At 45.8% G+C, this 17,577-nt stretch overlaps 1 protein-coding gene across 8 annotated transcripts in view; it reads right to left on the bottom strand.

Moving 5' to 3' along the window:
* The window catches only part of CEP85L (centrosomal protein 85L), a 229,318-nt gene that overhangs the window by 23,306 nt on the left and 188,435 nt on the right, over window positions 1-17,577 (bottom strand). For all 8 annotated transcript variants that reach the window (XM_075924054.1, XM_025184651.2, XM_025184650.2 and 5 more), the window contains one exon: window positions 1,085-1,202. In XM_075924054.1, coding sequence (XP_075780169.1) covers window positions 1,085-1,202 — 118 coding nt within the window. The remainder of the gene's footprint in view (window positions 1-1,084; window positions 1,203-17,577) is intronic.

The following is a 17,577-nucleotide window of genomic DNA, read 5'->3' on the forward strand; positions in this document are numbered from 1 at the left end:
AATTTAGAGTTTTTTCTTGTACAGAAAACGAAGATATCTGTATTGTTTCCTACTCAGAACATTTCATTAGAACCCCAGAAAGCAAGCCAGACTACAAAGTAACTATGAACAAACCAGAATATTGTAATGGTACTTAATTGGTAGAAGCTGTTTGAAAGATGGTAAACATTATTATCCCTGTTTTTTAGAGGGAGCAATGGAGGCACCAAAAGGTGGACTGACTTGCCCAAGGTCTCAAAAGTGGCAGAGCCAAGAAAAGAAACTAGGTTTTATATCTGTTGCTCTGTCTACTGCACTGAGTCATTTCTATTGTCATTGTCAATGGTGAGAGAAGTGCAAGATGGAGACAGGTAGCAAGAATGATGAAAAAAAGTAAGTTGCATTTTTTAAAGTCTTTCCATTTCAATAATCTACATCAGAATGTATAAGGCTATTTGATTACGTTAAAAGACATAATTTTTGAGCTGACGACATCTCTAACAAAAGCAGACAAAATATTCAGAATCATTTTTAAAATCTTTTCAAAGATTAAACAAGAATTACCGTTAAGAAAAGTAACTCCTGGGAATAGCTACTGAATAAGCCAACCAAAGCAAAAATCCTCTGAATCTTGATTTTAAAATTGCTGTTAATTGTGAAAAGCCTTCGTTAATGTTTTATATAAAGTTTATTATTTACATTATTATATGTACACCTGTGCATAACACCTTTGCGTAACATCCTTTGTATGGATACCACTAACAGACTCCGCCTCAAGCTGAGGATGACTGATAAAGAACTAAGGGGGCCAGGGCATGCATGTGCCAGCAGTGCCATGAGACAGCTGCTGCACACAAACACCATGACCAGACTCTTCTATCAAAAATATCTGATTGACGGCATGGGGATGCACAGCCGCCTGTAGCGGAGCACCCACAGAGACAGCATTTGAAGGAGCATGAGTGGCAGGCAATATTACGGACAACAAACAATTCAAACAGCTTTACTTTTTTGGCCTTCAATGGACTGTGGACATGTCCTCAGGTATTTCAAACTTGTTCCGTTTATATATATTGAACTATTCAAACAAAAATAACTATCCTACCTGTAAATTTGTCACGTAGGATTCTTCACAATTCCCAAGATGGCTCAGCCTGGCATGTTGAGCCCGTAATTCATTCTCCCTTATCTTCTGATATAAACTGTTAATTTGTTGCTTCTGCCTGTAATGTATAATATCAGATTATTTTAGGAGTGCAGAGAAAGAGAAAACCATTAATCTTGAAGATTTATACCTATAGCACTATATGCTACAGCAATAAAGACCAAATTTCAATTTACTTTGAGTATGTGCAAGAGAAAACCATGTGCTCCACTTGGCCAAAGTTAGATGTTTCACCATTCTGATCTATAGCAAACCTGGGATTTCCCATCAAATATGAAATCCAGATTTAGGCTAGAATTGGTGACCTACTGGGCTATGAAATTCAGACTTCTGCTAAGATACATGGTAACGTATTTCCCATGGAGCGTGTACAAAATTTACTTTGGAGTGTCTTGAGACTACCATGAATCTGATAAGGAGAGATGTCTTTGATACCAAGAGTCAGAAAAGGGGCGGGGAGAGATGCGAGAAAAGCCACTCCGCGTCTCCCTGGTCTGCTGGGGGGGGAGGGGGGCACAGCTAGTGCGCCCCCCCCCCCCCCCAGCAGACCAGGCTTTTCTTGCCAACGCCTGAGGTAGAGCAGTTGGGGTGCTGCTGGGTTGGTCCCGCCGCGCCAAGGGTCGGCGCTACCAGACCAACCCAGCAGCACTCCAGATGCTCTGCCCCAGGCGTGTCCGATTCAGCCGCTGCTGGTCAGTTTCAACAGCAGCTGAATCTGGACGCCTGGGACAGAGCAGCTGGGGCGCTGCTCTACCCCAGGTGTCTCCAAGTCAGCTGCTGCTGAAACTGATCAGTGGCTGATTCCAGGAAGCCCAGGGCAAAGCAGCTCTGCCTTGGGCTTCCTGTAGTCAGCCGCTGGTCAGTTTCACCAGCGGCTGAATCGGGGACACCTGGGGTACAATATGTACCAGTTCCGACTTACGTACAAATTCAACTTAAGAACAAACCTACAGTCCCTATCTTGTACGTAGCCCAGGGACTGCCTGTACATATTATGTGTATATTGGGATGTATGGGCAAAACATAAAAAAGGCTTAACTGTAGACTATCTGAAGACAATTCATTAAATCTAACTCATACAAATATGTAATTTTCAAAATTTCATATGATGCCATGAGAGTTCTGTTTTAGTCACCTCTCCTTACTAGTCTACACAGAAGAAATGAGTTCAGTTAAAAAGGAACGAGTAACACCGGAAAAAATAAATTTGTTCTAAAAGAATACAATAAAAGCTACAATAAACAACTTCAATTTGGATCTTTATGCACTACTGCATTTCAAACAATAGCTCCAAATCCTGGTATGGAGGGAGAGAATTTGAAAGTAGAGAATATATGATCTTTATTAGCAACAGACCACACATTATCATGAGAGGGATGATGAGGTCTTAAATACTCTTGTGTTCTTGTTCACAGTTATTAAGGATGGGCAGAGCAAAGTTTAGCAAACTCATTTAATATGAAACCTCTTAATCAGAGGTCATAGCAGGATGCTAAAAGGTAAGCAGTTATTATGGTGAATTATATATTTATTAGAACATTTTCACCAAGTTTGATTTAATTATGTAACTATCACTCAACTGTTAAAAGTGACAGTTGCTTTAAATTTTGCTTTCCTGAACAAATACTAAACAGTTGAAATCAGCATTTAAAAATACTACTGAATTTCAAAGTACATCACTTTTTTTAAAACAACAGTCTTCTTCCCATCCTAATCCTCACAGGAAAATAAAGTGAGCCAAATTAATCCCTGGTGTGAATGATTATAATAGATGGAATTCATCTCAATACTGTCCTGTTTGGTTTTCAAAGTGTAATTAGAATTTATCTGCCATTTTAAAACGTTGTCAACAAAAGACATAATGGAAACAGTTCCGTATAATTCTTATTCAGTTGTATTCCTGAAGATGAACTCTCCCACAGAAAACTAACTTCAGGTCATAATAAAATAAAACTATAAAAACTGACAGTTATTAATCAACAAAGAATGAAAAATAAACACTATAATGAATATATTCACTAGAGGCAGTCCCCGACTTACGCGGATCCGACTTATGTCGGATCCGCACTTACGAACGGGGCTTTCTCGCCCCGGAGGTCGAGGTGGCGGATTGCTGCCTGCGAGCTCTGGGGCGAGAAAGCCCCGTTCGTAAGCTGCTCCCGGTGCCCCTGGTCTGCTGGAGACGGTCCCCAGCAGACCAGGGGCACCGGGACTGAAGCCGCAGCCGCGGTGGGGTCCCGCGCCTCTGAGACTTTGCAAGAGCAAAGTCTCAGAGGCGCGGTACCCCGCTGCCGCTGCGGCTCTGCTCCCCGTATCCCTGGTCTGCTGGGGGGGGGGGGGGCCGCAGCTAGTGTGCCCCCCCCCCCCCCCAGCAGACCAGGCTTTTGTTGTGGACCCTGGGGCAGAGCAGCTGGGGGCGCTGCCGATTGGTCCTGCAGCGCCGCTCTGGGCACTACTGGACCAACCCTGCAGCACCCCAGCTGCTCTGCCCCAGGTCCTGATTCAGCCGCTGCTGGTCAGTTTCAGCAGTGGCTGAATCAGGACACCTGGGGCAGAGCAGCTGGGGTGCTGCTGGGTTGGTCCAGTAGCGCCAAGGAGCGAGGAGCGGTGCTACTGGAGCAACCCAGCAGCACCCCAGCTGCTCTGCCCCAGGCGTCCCCAAGTCAGCCGCTGCTGAAACTGACCAGCGGCTGACTACAGGAAGCCCCAGGCAGAGTTGCTCTGCCCCGGGCTTCCTGGAATCAGCCGCTGATCAGTTTCAGCAGCAGCTGACTTGGGGACGCTTGGGGTTCTTAAGTTGAATCTGTATGTAAGTCAGAACTGGCGGTCAGTTTCAGCAGCAGCTGAATCTGGACGCCAGTTCCAACTTACATACAGATTCAACTTAAGAACAAACCTACAGTCCCTATCTTGTACGTAACCCGGGGACTGCCTGTATATGCATATAATCCTGTAAGTCTTTGGAGCTTTCTGACAATGAAAGAAGTCATACCACATGCATTTCATTGCTGATGCTGTCATCAACTAGGACAATCTTAATCCTTTGTTACCCCACAGCTGTTATTACTAATCCACTATATAACCATAGGCTGTGAGGTCTTTGTTTAAAACAAAAAAACAAAAACGTGTGTAAGAGGTTCAGATGATCTAACAAATATAGCTTGTGCACCTCACAGCCTACCTGTTTTCAGCTAATGATTTTAGCATTTTCAAGAAGATTCTTTAGGCTCTTTTCAAATCTCTACTCAAATATATGGAAAAGTTTAATATCAGGGTTGGTAGGCCAAAAATTAACCAACCTTGAAACAGATAGCTAGTTTCACCTTCCAGATGGAGCTATTATTAGAATAGGTCAGCTTTAATATTAATCACGTTAGCAGTGTCCTCTGTCTTCACAAAGGACAAAACTAGAGCTCACTAAATTTTTTGTTTGGCAATTGTTTGCAAAATAAATAAATAAGTAAATCAATCAATCAATCAAATTTAACCCCTTCATCCCCAATTATTTCTGTGGGCAATTTTTTTCCAAAAAAATAGCATTTTGACAAAAGTGAATTTACATTTTTTTTTTAGCAAGCAATAGCTAAAATTTCTGATTGCAATGAAAACACGGTCTCATTCACAGGATGAACATTCATTCTGAAAAGCCATCTCTAAACATTCAATACCGAGTGTAGGAAAAAACCCACTAACAACATTACTTTTAAATACATGCACTTTTAGTTGCTTCAACTCAGTTTCTCTATTGTCAGCCAGAAGATAATGAAAAGTGTTTTGAGGTTGTTTTTTTTTAACTTGTTTTTTTAAATCTCAGACTTGGCTTCCTGTGTATCCCAGCAGGATCAGCCTGAGGAAAAAGGGGTGAGAAGAAATGACTTGCATACCTCTAAATTGCCAACCAGTTAAAGGAATGGAATACAGGGAGCCAAAAATGTATTTTTATATAAAACAAACACTGAGAAATTAAAAGCACTCTTTTGGGAGGAGTGTTTACTGATAGATAGAGAGATACCTATAAAGAAATGTTCATTAAAAGGAGATATTACTTTCTATTTTTGTAGTCAAATAATTGATACAGATATAACACTGAAGTTGTTTTTCAAAAAGATTTTAGTCTGCAAGACATCTCAACTCTTTTCACCTTTTCTTCAAGGCGTAAAGCTCTGATCCTGCAGCAGAAGAGAAAGCTTTGAAGATTCTTTTTAAAACATGAAAGATTCTGTTGTACCCAGAATCCCATATTGAATTCTCACAGAAAAAAATCTGCAGTGTAGCTGTTTCATTTGGGGGACAGGGGAGTGGGAAAATGAATTTTAAAATGTGGGGTTTTTTTCTTCTCAGACATGATCTGCTTATTATACTCTGATTATAGCAGTATATGTTTCTTCCCTTGAACTCCTAAAAAATTTCAAACCTGTATCTTCAGGATATGTTCGTTGGTCACCTTACCTTCCTCTCCCCGTTATTTTTTTTAAACACCATTATTATGAATCTAAAAGGCCACATTTGATCTTGTTGTATCTAGCATTCAACCCAACTGAAGTCAAAGGGATTACCCAAGATGTGCACCAGGCTATAGCTGGTTCCCATATATTATATTCTCAAGTCCCAAATGCTATGTGCAAAATTCTGATATACCTACAGTAAACTTTTTTATTTTTCACTAGGGGGTGGTGACCCCTGCTTGCTATGCTTTCTCTGGGGTAAGGCAGGCACAGCTCTCCTCCCAGCCACCGCGGAGGGGATGGCCGGCAGCCGTACCATCCCCAGCCTGTCAGCAGCTCCCTGCTTGGCCAGCCCCAGCCTCTTTTCCCCCGCCCTGCCCTCCCCCCCCCCCCCCAGCTGCAGCCAGCCCCAGTCTTTTGGCTGCCCCCAGTCCCCTTCCATGGCCACAGCCAGCTCCGGCCTCTCGGCCCCCACACTGGTCACCAGCCCTGACCTCTCTCCCCACAGCCTCTCAGCTTCTGCCCCACAGCTCTCCCACACCTCTCCCTGGTTGCAGCCCCAGTCTCTTGGCCACTTCCGGATGCCGGAGGAGGACTAGGGCCAAGCCAGGGGGCGGTGGCAGCAGCTCCTCACTGTGCTCTGGGGCCCAGACATTCCAGGACCCAGCGGGGAACTGCTGCCCCCGCCTGGCCCGTGTTCAGGCTGCCGCCTGCCTGGCGCTCCAGCCTCAAATTGAAAAAAAAAAAAAGTTTTACAGTGGCCCTTTATTCACAGGTATGTTCACAGCTTATGCCAAGCTCTTTTTTCCAAGTCATTTGGCTTTGCCCCTGGCCTCACAGAATGAGCTACCGCTCTGTCACAATTATGTTGCACAGTTGAGAGGGTTTCCTGTTAAACGCAGCTTGATGCAAGAAAGGATACTGTGATAGCATGTCCAACCCACACAGATTTGGAAGGGCTTAAGGTGACCAGGCATGTCAATTAAAGCCACAAGGTGCACCTGGATAAGTCAGGGAGCAGGGATTGTGAGCAAGGCCACCTGTGCAGGAAAAGGTAGAACCTATACAACTAAATAGCTATCAACAGACAGGGAGGCTAGAGAAAAGGGCAGTCACTCGCTAGGAAAAGGGAGGAGGTTTGGAGCTGGTATTCCCAGAGAGAGAGAGCGAGAGAAGGGTATCCACAGTGGTAGGAAACAGTCCAGGGAAGGAGCAATGAGAGCAGAGAGAGAAAGCTCAAAACTAATTAGCCGAGAGTCCCTGGACTAGTACATGGAAAACAGGGTGGACCCATGTTTCCCTACCAGTTAAGAAGGTAGTGATTGGGAAGACTGCTGGTGGACTGTACCCCAGAGGGCTGAGCCAGGAAGATGATGCTAGATGGTTCTAGAGCAAGAAGAGCTGCAGACTGGACTCTCAAGAGCTAATACCCAGAGTTACCAGGTGGAGGAACCAGACCAGCAATGAGGGTGCATCCTGGAACTGATACATACCACATTTCATATACTGGGCTGATGTAGGTCTCAGCCCCATAGCGACATTTTAATTTAGGACCATACTCTGACAATCCATTCACCTTATGCAGGTGGACAGGAGCTGTGTATATGTGGGAGGTAATGCAAGAACTTCCCTTACGCCCCTTGAGCAAGGGCCTATCTGGAATGCAGGGACTCCAGAGATGGAAGGGACCGTTCTGTCTCGATGCTTACACCAGTCTTGCACCAGAGTACAAAGCCGGTCTAACATGCAAAAGGGAACATATCACTTCCCATGGGAACACTGCACTACAGGAATACTCCCTACATCTGACAAGATGGCTGATGTGACTTTGTCTAAAGGGCATTCTAGTACTACAACAAATCTGTTCTTATATGCCAGTTTAGCTGTTCTCTATATAAAGTTATAAAAGAGACAAGTGATGGGAAATGCCGATTTTGCACTTCATTTGAATCTCACCTCTTGTACTCAAATAAAGATTTATTGGAAAAATCCCACATTAATAGCCAACATTCTATGGCACAGCATTTTCAGAGTGGCATTCATTAGGATGTTAAAGATCTTGGATTATCTCTCCAATGACCACTGTTGTTAATAAACAGGCTGGTTAAGATAAATCATTTTTCTGACTCTCTTCCATGTTAGGAGGACAGACTGGACACAAATGTCATTTTCTCGTGTTCAAAATATACCAGTCTCCTCAAGGAAGGCTAACTATACACACCTTTTACATATATACATGTATGCACACAGAGAATGCACGCAGCCCCTTAACTGGTGGTTAGATCCATGTGATAAATTGCATTAATCAGACACCTCTGACCAGCTCACCTAATCTCTCATCCCTGAACTAAATTCTGAGCAACATGTTCTAACATGAGTAATAGATTCAAAGAATTGAGGGGATAGGTCATTTGTTCTTTTAAATCAGCCTCCCAGAGAAATGTTTCCTTCACTTGCAAATGTATGCTACTGTGAGTTTCTTCATGGGAATATTCAGTTCCGCACCAGTGGCAGATGTAAGGTCCAGTACACTTCAGAAAACTTAGGAACTGGTGCTTTATCCATCAGACAAGGATATTACCAGTTTTATAACAGATCAAATGGCAAATGGAATGTCACAAGTTACTGAGAAACAGATGCATTGTAATATGATTCACTGTTGTATTAAAGTAGCACACAGATGTCTCAAGTAGGACCAGGATATACATGTCCAGTATCGCAAGACCTCCAAGGACCAAACCCTAAAGCTCTGATCACTGGTACAGGATGGAAAAGGAGAAAGGCCTAATCTGCAATGTTTCTTTATGAGCCACCTTAAACCTGCAATTAGCTCAAACTGAACACTGCTCTTTCCTGGACCGCAGGGGAATTGAATTTGGCATGAAGAAAGGAATACCACACTTGGAAGTTAAGAAGAAACATTTCTCTGAAACATTTTTTTTTGGGGTGCCACTTTATGAAGCAGTCCAGAAATGGGAGTGTTAGAATAAGGCGCAAGGAAAATGGTTAGTAGCGAGTGAAGATGAAGCAGTCAAAGATGTACCCAACTATTTTTTTAATCACATGGCTGCCACTACCACAGGGCACATACAGAAAGGGAGGAATATACATAGAGTTGTCTGCTCAGAAAATGGCTGGATCGCTACAATATAGGGGGGCTACGTCTATACTTTAGGCTTCTTGCGCAAGAACTGTTTTGCACAAGAGTTCTTGTGCAAAAGGTTTTCCACAAGAGCGCGTCCACACTGCCATGGGCTCTTGTGCAAGTGCGCCCATGGCAGTGTGGACGCTTTCTTGAGCAAGAAAGCTCTCATGGCCATTTTAGCCATAGAGCTTTCTTGCACAAGAAATTCATGTTGCCGGTCTTCAGTGCCTTCTTGTGAAAGAGCTCTTGCTCAAGAATGCGCATGCAGTGTAGACTCTCTGCAAGTTTTTGCACAAGAACAGTTGTTCTTGCACAAAAAGCCTGCAGCGTAGATGTAGCTGGGGAGTTTTATCGTTTTGGGTATGTCTACACTACCACCCTAGTTCGAACTAGGGTGGTAATGTAGGCAACCGGAGTTGCAAATGAAGCCCGTGATTTGAATTTCCCGGGCTTCATTTGCATCTCGCCGGGCGCCGCCATTTTTAAATGTCCGCTAGTGCGGACTCCGTGCCGCGCGGCTACACGCGGCACGGAGTCTGCACTAGCGGACATTTAAAAATGGCGGCGCCCGGCGAGATGCAAGTGAAGTCCGGGAAATACAAATCACGGGCTTCATTTGCCAACTCCGGTTGCCTACATTACCACCCTAGTTCGAACTAGTGTGGTAGTGTAGACATACCCAAAGGGAGGACTGAAACCTGGAAGTGTTCCTGCCCCACAGTAATCCTGAGAAACATCCTGAGGGCGGGCCTTATAGAAATATGAAAATACAAGTCTTTCAAGTTGAGGGCAGCGTACCACTCCCCCATTTCCAGGGAGGGAATAATAGTTGCCAATGTGACCATCTTGAACTTTGCTTTTGGTATAAGGGCATTTAGATCCCTTAGGTCCAAAATAGGTCTGAGGCCTCCCTTTGCTTTGTGGATGAGGAAGTACCGGGAGTAGAATCCCCTTCCCTCAAATTCTTGAGGAACCCTTTTCGCCATCCCTTGCTGGAAGAACGACACCACCTCGATTCAAAAGATGCTTGTGAGAGGGGTCCCTGAAGAGGGATGGGGATGGGGGGGGGGGTGGGAGGGTGGCAAAGAATGGAAGGGAGTGGAATATCCCATTGCCACTAGGCCAAGGACCCAGCTGTCGATTGTAATCTGGGCCCAAGACTGGTAAAAGTGGGAGATCCTATCCCCAAGGGGGGAGAGGGGGAGGGAGTCTAACATGGGAACTAGTACTCTGTCCTTGGGTGTACCTTCAAAACGAGGACTTGGGCTGCTGAGGAGAGGGTGGCCCTCCTCCCCTTTCTGAGTCCAGACGAGACCTATGCCTCCTGTTGCGTCCATTGGAATTACTGTTGCCGGCATTTTGAGGCCTGTGCCTCATTTGATAAGGTCTATAGCCCTGATAGGGGTGCCTGCCCTGTGGTTTCGCGTTGAACAACTGCCTCTGTGTGGCCAGCGTGTGGATTCCCAGGGACCTACACGTAGGCCTGGAGTCCTTTAGACTAAGCAGGCTGGCATCCATCTGTTTGGAAAAGAGGCCCTTTCCCTCAAATGGCAAGTCCTGCCAAAAACTTGCAGCCAGACCCCATGGAGCATCACAACCCCTGTGGCCATCATACATGCCGCTGAGTCTGCTGTGTCCAGCATGGCCTGCAACACTGTGGAGGAGATAATTCTACCCTCCTCCGTCAGCACTGCAAACTCCTGGTGGTAGTCTTGTGGCAGGCGTTCTTTAAAATTTATCCACTGCCATCCAGGTATTACATGCATACCTGCTTAACATCGCCTGTTGGTTGGCAATGTGCAGCTGAAGGCCTCCAATGGCATATGCCTTCCTACCCAGCAGGTCCAGTTTTTTCGGCTCCCTGCTTTTGGGGGTAGGTCCTGGCTGACCCAGCCTCTCTCCTTTTGCCCTGCCGCCTGGACTATGAGCGAGCCTGGAGCCAGATGGGAGTATAAATGTTCATGTCTGATCTGGGGGACAAAATAGCGCTTCTCTACTCCTTTCTGAGTAGGCGGGATGGATGCAGGCATCTTCCATAGATTGGTGATAATTTCAGAAACCACCTTATTGAGTGGCAATATCAGCCTCAGTAGTGCATCTGCTGAGAACATGTCGATAATGAGATCTGAGTCTTCACTGACGACTTCTGCCTGCACCCCCAAATTGGCTGCTAGATGGCGCAGCAGCTCCTGGTAGGCTCTAGCATCCAGAGATGGCATAGACAGAGCTGGGTCAGCCAGGGCCTTGTCCAGAGATGATGACGAGGACTCTATTACCACTGGCTAGTCTTGAGTTGGGTCTGCCACCTGGGAGGTTGCCAGGGACTGTGGTTGGTCCTGCACTCCCTGACCCTCACCCTCTACCTGGGGACACAACTGGTCCCTCTGTGGGCTACCTACATACTCCGAGGCAGGGTTCTAGACAAAGGGGTCGCTGGATCGAGACTGAATGGAGCCCTAAGTAGACGGTGCTGGACCTGGCATTTGGTAAGAGGCCCAGGGCGTCCAGAATGGCCACTATGATTCGATCAGGGGTGGCCATGTTTGGTGAGGCTGGTATCCCTGGTGTCAGGACCGGTGCCATGAGCGGGATCAGTGCCGAGGAGAGGACGTATGGGAGGATGCCCCGGACCGTACTGATTCTACGTCGGACTCCGATGAATAGTCCAACACAGACTATGGCAGTGCCATCGAGGGAGCCTGGGAGAGGAGGCAAGACTGGTGCTGAGCCATTGATTCATGTTTGCCTCAATGATCAGGAGGCCTCGTTGGAGCAGGTGGGAAAGCCCCAGGCATGCCCTGAAGGGGTGCTACTGCTGTGTGCCAGTCCATTACCATCTCCCAGTACCGACTGGCCCAGAGACAAAGGTGGCAGACCTTCCTGCATGGATGGCACTACTGGTGCCGCCGAGGTCACTGAAACTGACAGTTTTGCTGGTACTGACAAGGCCACCGGTGCTGCCACAGATACTGGTGCTGGCAAGGCCAGTGGTGCCACCATAGTTACTGGTGCCGACAAGGCCACCATTGACCCTGTATGTACCCTGTGCCTGCTTCAAATGAAAGTCTCTCTTTTTCACTGTGCAAGGCTTGCAAACTTTGCAAATTTTACAGTGCTCTGACTGATGGGCTTCCTCTAAGCACTTAAGGCATGAGTCATAGGGGTAGCTTTTCGGCATAGACTTGTGACAAGTATTGCAAAGCCTTAAGCACATGCCCTGCAGCCCCAGGCAGGTGGTGAGACAGAACAATCCCAACCACCAACTAACTCATGACTAACAACTAAAACAGTAACTACAAACTGAGACAGCTAAGGGAACATTTGGAAGCAAACAACTGTTCCAATGTTGCCACAGACGGTAAGAAGGAACTGAAGGGAGGTGGGGCTGAGCAGGTCACAAGTGAAAAGTTTCTGACATCTGTGTACACACACCCGACTGGAATTGATGTGAACAAGCACTTGAAGATATAGAGGCTTTTGCTTTTTAAAGATACAGCCCACTTCAAAACTCATACGAAGCTTAAAATTCTTATTATGCAACCTATGAAGATTAGTGTGCTTAACTGTCTAATCACACACACCCAAACACCCTTTCCTGAGGCCACGCCCCTTCCCCTACTTTCCTCTGAGGTCCCAACCCACTCACTCCATCCCACCTCCCTCCATTCCCCCCCCCCCCCGCATCCTCACTTTCACCAGGATAAGGTAAGGGGGTTCATTGCAGGCTCTGAGCTGGAACTGAGGGGTTCAGGACTGAGCCTGGGGTCCAGTGTGTGGGCTATGGGAGGGAGTTTGGATTCATGATGGGACTAGTTGGGGGGGCAGGAGAGGGTTCAGAGTGTGGAAGGGGTGCAGGCCTCAGGAGGGAGTCCAGGTTTGCGGTGTAGGAGGGGGACAAGGGTGCAGGCTCCAGGAGGCAGAGGCAGAAGGCTGAGATGTGCAAGGGGGTGAGAGATGCAGGTGCCAGCCAAGAGGTGCTTACCTTGGGTGGCTACCAGGTGACAATGCAGTGGGGCTAAGGCAGGCTCCCTACGTGCCCTGGCTCTATGCAGGTCCTGGAAGCAGATAGCACATCTCTGCAACAATGCGTCCCCTAGGGTCAGAGAGCTAAGTGGTTACACATGCTGCCCCTGCCTGCAGGTGCTGTCCCCACAGCTCCTATTGGTGCCATTCCTGCCAATGGGAGCTGCAGAATCAGTGCGAAGGATGGAAGCAGCATACAGAAACCCCGCGACATCCTCCTTGCTTAAAGTCCCTGCAGGGACTTTTAGCAATTTAAAAATGTCCTGGATTGGCTTCAGTGGCCTCTGGGAGATATTAAGCCCAATTCTGAGAGACTCCTGGTAAAACTGGGATGATTGGCAATCCTAAGGGAGGTAGTGAAAGACATTTCAATAGCTTCATTTCCATTTTAGTGATGTAAGATGTAGATGGTTGCAGAAAGGTTGTGCCTACAAGTTGTTTTTTTAATGACAAAAATCACCATGAAAGTTTACTAGCAAAGGTACAAAACCCTCACTCCCACCTCTTACCAAAATGATCCATGATAAGGAAAAAGCTAAAAATAATTTACTCAGATGCTTTCCAAAAAGTGTACTATTCTGATTGTGGGAAAACAGAGTTTTACAACATGTTCCCAATAGACCATAAATATACCAGTCTTGCTCTAATGCATGGCACTTCCACTGATGTCACAGACAGTTGCACATTCATATCCAGAAGAGTATATGGCTTTTTATAGACCATTCATGAATTCACTGCCATCCCTTTCTAAAATCTCTGCAAAAATTACTGTTTCAAAATACCATTTCTATGCTTACAGTAATAATGTAGACCCTAACAAAATACTCAAATCAAGAGTGCTACAATTAAGCACTGAATAATGGACAGTGGCGTGCACATGATTCAATCACAGACAGTACAATGCCAACAAACCAAGACAAAATAATTGGACAAAAGGAAAGAAAATTGATCTAATTCACCAGTCTAAATGAAAGCTCTAAACACAACTTCGCTGCGGGTATGAAGTCAATGATTAAGCAGCTGTTCTAAAAATCTAAACTTTATTATACCCTGAGGAATGAGAGCTATTTGCTAAAACTCTAACCTTTTACATTTACCTTTCCTTAAAAAGCAGTATGGACGCCCCTAAGCTGTTTGGAAGAGAACACTGCAATCACTGCTAAACACAGTGTTATTTTCAGTAGCTTATGTCATATGTTCAGATATTTGGCATTTATTCACCCAACTGTCACACACAGTTCCTGCCAAACAAATAGTGTCAGTACTGCCTAACTCTGTAATGGGAATGCCTAGATGTAACGGTTGGTTATGTTCTGAACCACTCCAAATATTATAAAACAAAGGTATATTTGGTCTAACATTTTTAATACACAAAGCAAAACAGAAGCCTGCAGAATTCAAAATGTGACACTGGCATTTACCAAATCAATAGAAGATCTCACTGCTCCCTCTAGTGTTAAAAATAAGATGTCAAAACAAAATCCTTGAAAATACAACAAAGTGAAAACATTCCAGGTTTGGTTATGTTTCCAAGCTATTCTGTACTGTGTCCAGTAAAGCATTCGGCTTGTAAACAGCAGAGAGAGATGAGAGAGAGAGCATGTGTACATACACACACCAAAGGCACTTCACTGTATTTCAGATCTAGCACAAAACACCGATTTTGATAAATATTACCCTATTTCTGCACTATGAAACAGGAACCTAACATTGCTGTCTGCACTAAAAGAGCCAATGTTATGTATATTTCTACAGGTTGGACCTACCTGGTCTAGTATCCTTGGGACCTGACTGGTCTCAGACTAAGGATGTTAAGAGGCGGGTAACTGGCTAATCACATAGTCAATACAAATTGTACTGTTACACAATTAGTCAATAACGGAAGGCACTTAGTCCCAGCTCGCACCAGGTCCAGGAGCTACCCCCGCTGTGGCTCTACAGTTTAAATGTAGTAAGAGCCAACCCGGCTCCACAGGAGGGCGGGGGGGGGGGGGGGGCGGGGAGGGGAGCTATCCCAACAGAGAACTGTGACCCCTCCCCCACAGACAGGGTCTGCTTTCAGAGCAGTCTGTATTCATGGAAGCCTAAGCGGGCAGGGGCTGCTCCATGGGATGTGGAACAGAGGCTACTTTGCAGCAGCCTCCCGTCCCTTCCCCACATGCTGCTGCCTCTTAGCTTTTAAGCCAGCTCCCCCCAGCACCAGCTCCTGCCTCCCCCCCCACTTACTGCCTCTGATACAGAGGCAGCAAAGGGGGGGGGGGTGAGAGGAGGAATGTGAGTTGTCAACTCGACTACTTGCTCACATCCCTATCCTGGACGAGGGATTTTGCTGGACCAGGGGAAGTCAACTCCAGCCCCTCTGCTGATGGACTCTAGGCTTTTCTGGGGTCCATCAGCAGGCCCCAGGAGCTCCACACCTGGCTCTGTTGCCAGCTGGTCTGGCTCCCCTCCTGCCCCAGGGGCCACAGGAGCTCTGCTGTCCTAGGGCTACTGAGGCTCAGCTGTTCCAGGACAGCCGGGTCTCTTCTGTCTCTGGGCTGCTATTCTGTGGCCAGTCTGCAGACACCAGGCTCCCGACTCCCTGGCCTCTCTGGTCAGGATCTCTTTGCTCCAGCTATATCTGCGGTCTTATAACATCTTTCATTCATAACATCCTACTGGACCACGGACGTTGCTGGACCAGAGAGTCCTGGGCCACAGACTTTCAACCTGTAGTTAATCCAAAAAAACCCTGAGTTTATGTCTTGTAAAAACTATTAAAGGAAGCCTATTTTAATTCTCACCTTTAAACTTCTCACTCAAACGAGGTATTAGACTATTATTTTAAAATATCTCAAATCATTGGCTTTAAAACAATCTGTAAGTCATTATTTTTAAAGCAATCACTTTGCCAAAATGAAGGATCGCTACTCAAGAGGAAATCCTTCCCACACACTATTATTAAGGTGCATGATGGTAATTCACCATATGCTTAGCACTAGTGCTGAGTAGCTACTTAAAGCAAATGAATATAAACTGACTACGGTTTTGTTATGCATCTTTAATAGCTTCCGTTATACAGTCTACCCACATTTAATTGAATGAAAAGTAATCAGCATAAAAGTCTTTTCTAAGAGATGCAAATAGACCTGTATTGCCTGTCATCAGTGCAAACAGAACATTTAGGAAGAGAACTAAATGAAACATTGCTACAGAGGAAAAGGGGCTGAGAATTACTGTACATTGTAGTCAGATTTTTTTGCCATTGTGGTAAACAGATTAAAAATGTTTTCAGGGATGGACATCAAGTAACACAATCAGATAGCTAGAATTCAAACTGTCATTTCAGTCAAATGAAAGTCCATGAATAGTTGTGATAATGAGATGTTTAACAGAAGAGGAATGAAGAAATGTAGAAATATGAAAGCAATGTTAGCTGCCATTCTCTTAAAACCTAAACACAGAAGGTAAAATGCCAGCTAAGATGGCCAAAATGGTATAAAGGGGCTTGGAAAAAATCCTCTGTCACAGCACTGAGAGACAGCCATAGTCTGTGCTCCAAGAACACTATCACACACGTGCTGATGTAGCAGAGAGTGTGCTGGAAGGAGGAGGGACATGTCAGGAGAGGGGCTGTAGCCCTGTGTTTCTCAACCTTTTTTTTTAATAAAGTACCCCTTTAAAAAAAATTATAAGGACCCCCAGTACATACAGTTTTGAGACGCACAAAAATTATTTTCTATTGTTGCAATACATTTGTTTAAACAACTTAATCATAGCCAGGTAGGCGATGAAATTGTTGGGTGTAAAAAGTATAAAAATAATAAAGCGCTGTAAAACTTAAAAGAAAAATTCAGTTTTCTCCAAATTTTAGTTGTGTTGATGTATCTCCCCTCCCCACAGACCTTTCTCGAGTACCCCTAAGGATACTAGTACCACTGGTTGAGATCACTGCCCTAGCCCATAGCACTGCTCTAGCTCAGCAGCACTGCTGCACATCACATGAATGGGGGAGACTGCCGTCATTTAGAAAGCCCCTGCTCGCTCCCTAAGGCGTATGTAAATTATGCCCAAAGCCTCTCCTGCCACTGGAATAGCCCAAAATAAGAAAGATGCAGAGGAGGTTTTCAAGCACAGGAGAGTTTTTCCTGCATTGCGTAATCTACACTATCGTATTTTATTAGGGAGGATAGTGGCTCACAGAAAACAGTACCTAGTCTTTGACTATGACAAAGGAAAATCAGTAAACTGATCATTCCACTGGGATGGAATATGTATGGGACATAATTCTATTGGGTGTGAAGTAAACTGTGTTCAAATTAGGGAAGTAAAATCCTATTTAACCAGTTAAATGGAGGTGGGCCAGGCTGGATCGTCCCTCCACAGCAGGGGTGGGTTGCTCTGGCCACACTGGAGCAATCTCTGCCTGAGGCATGGTGGGGTGCTCTGCCCAGACAAGGCCTACTGAAGACGGGCTGCTTCACTCAGGCTGTTGCGCTCCCTGCCCGTGGCATGTTGGGCCCAGCTGGGCTGAAGCACCCCCAGCCCACAGCATGGTGTGGCGGACTAGCCATTTTGGAGCAGACCTCTGCCACATTCAGGGGCTACTCTGGCTAGGCCAAGCCCACTGTGCCACACCGTGGATGGGCAGGGAGCTGTTCCAGTCCTGCTGTGCTGGAGCTGCACCCCCGCTGAACCAGCCAGGCCACCAGTTAACCATAACCAGTAAGCATCACCCGGGAAGGGTGATGCTTACAGGTTAACCAGTCACATCCCTAGTCTAAACGAGCTACATGAATGCATGACAAGAAAAGAGCCATTGGCATTAAATAATAAGGCAT

This window comes from Pelodiscus sinensis, chromosome 3 (assembly GCF_049634645.1).
Source record: "Pelodiscus sinensis isolate JC-2024 chromosome 3, ASM4963464v1, whole genome shotgun sequence".
Lineage (NCBI taxonomy): Eukaryota > Metazoa > Chordata > Testudines > Trionychidae > Pelodiscus > Pelodiscus sinensis.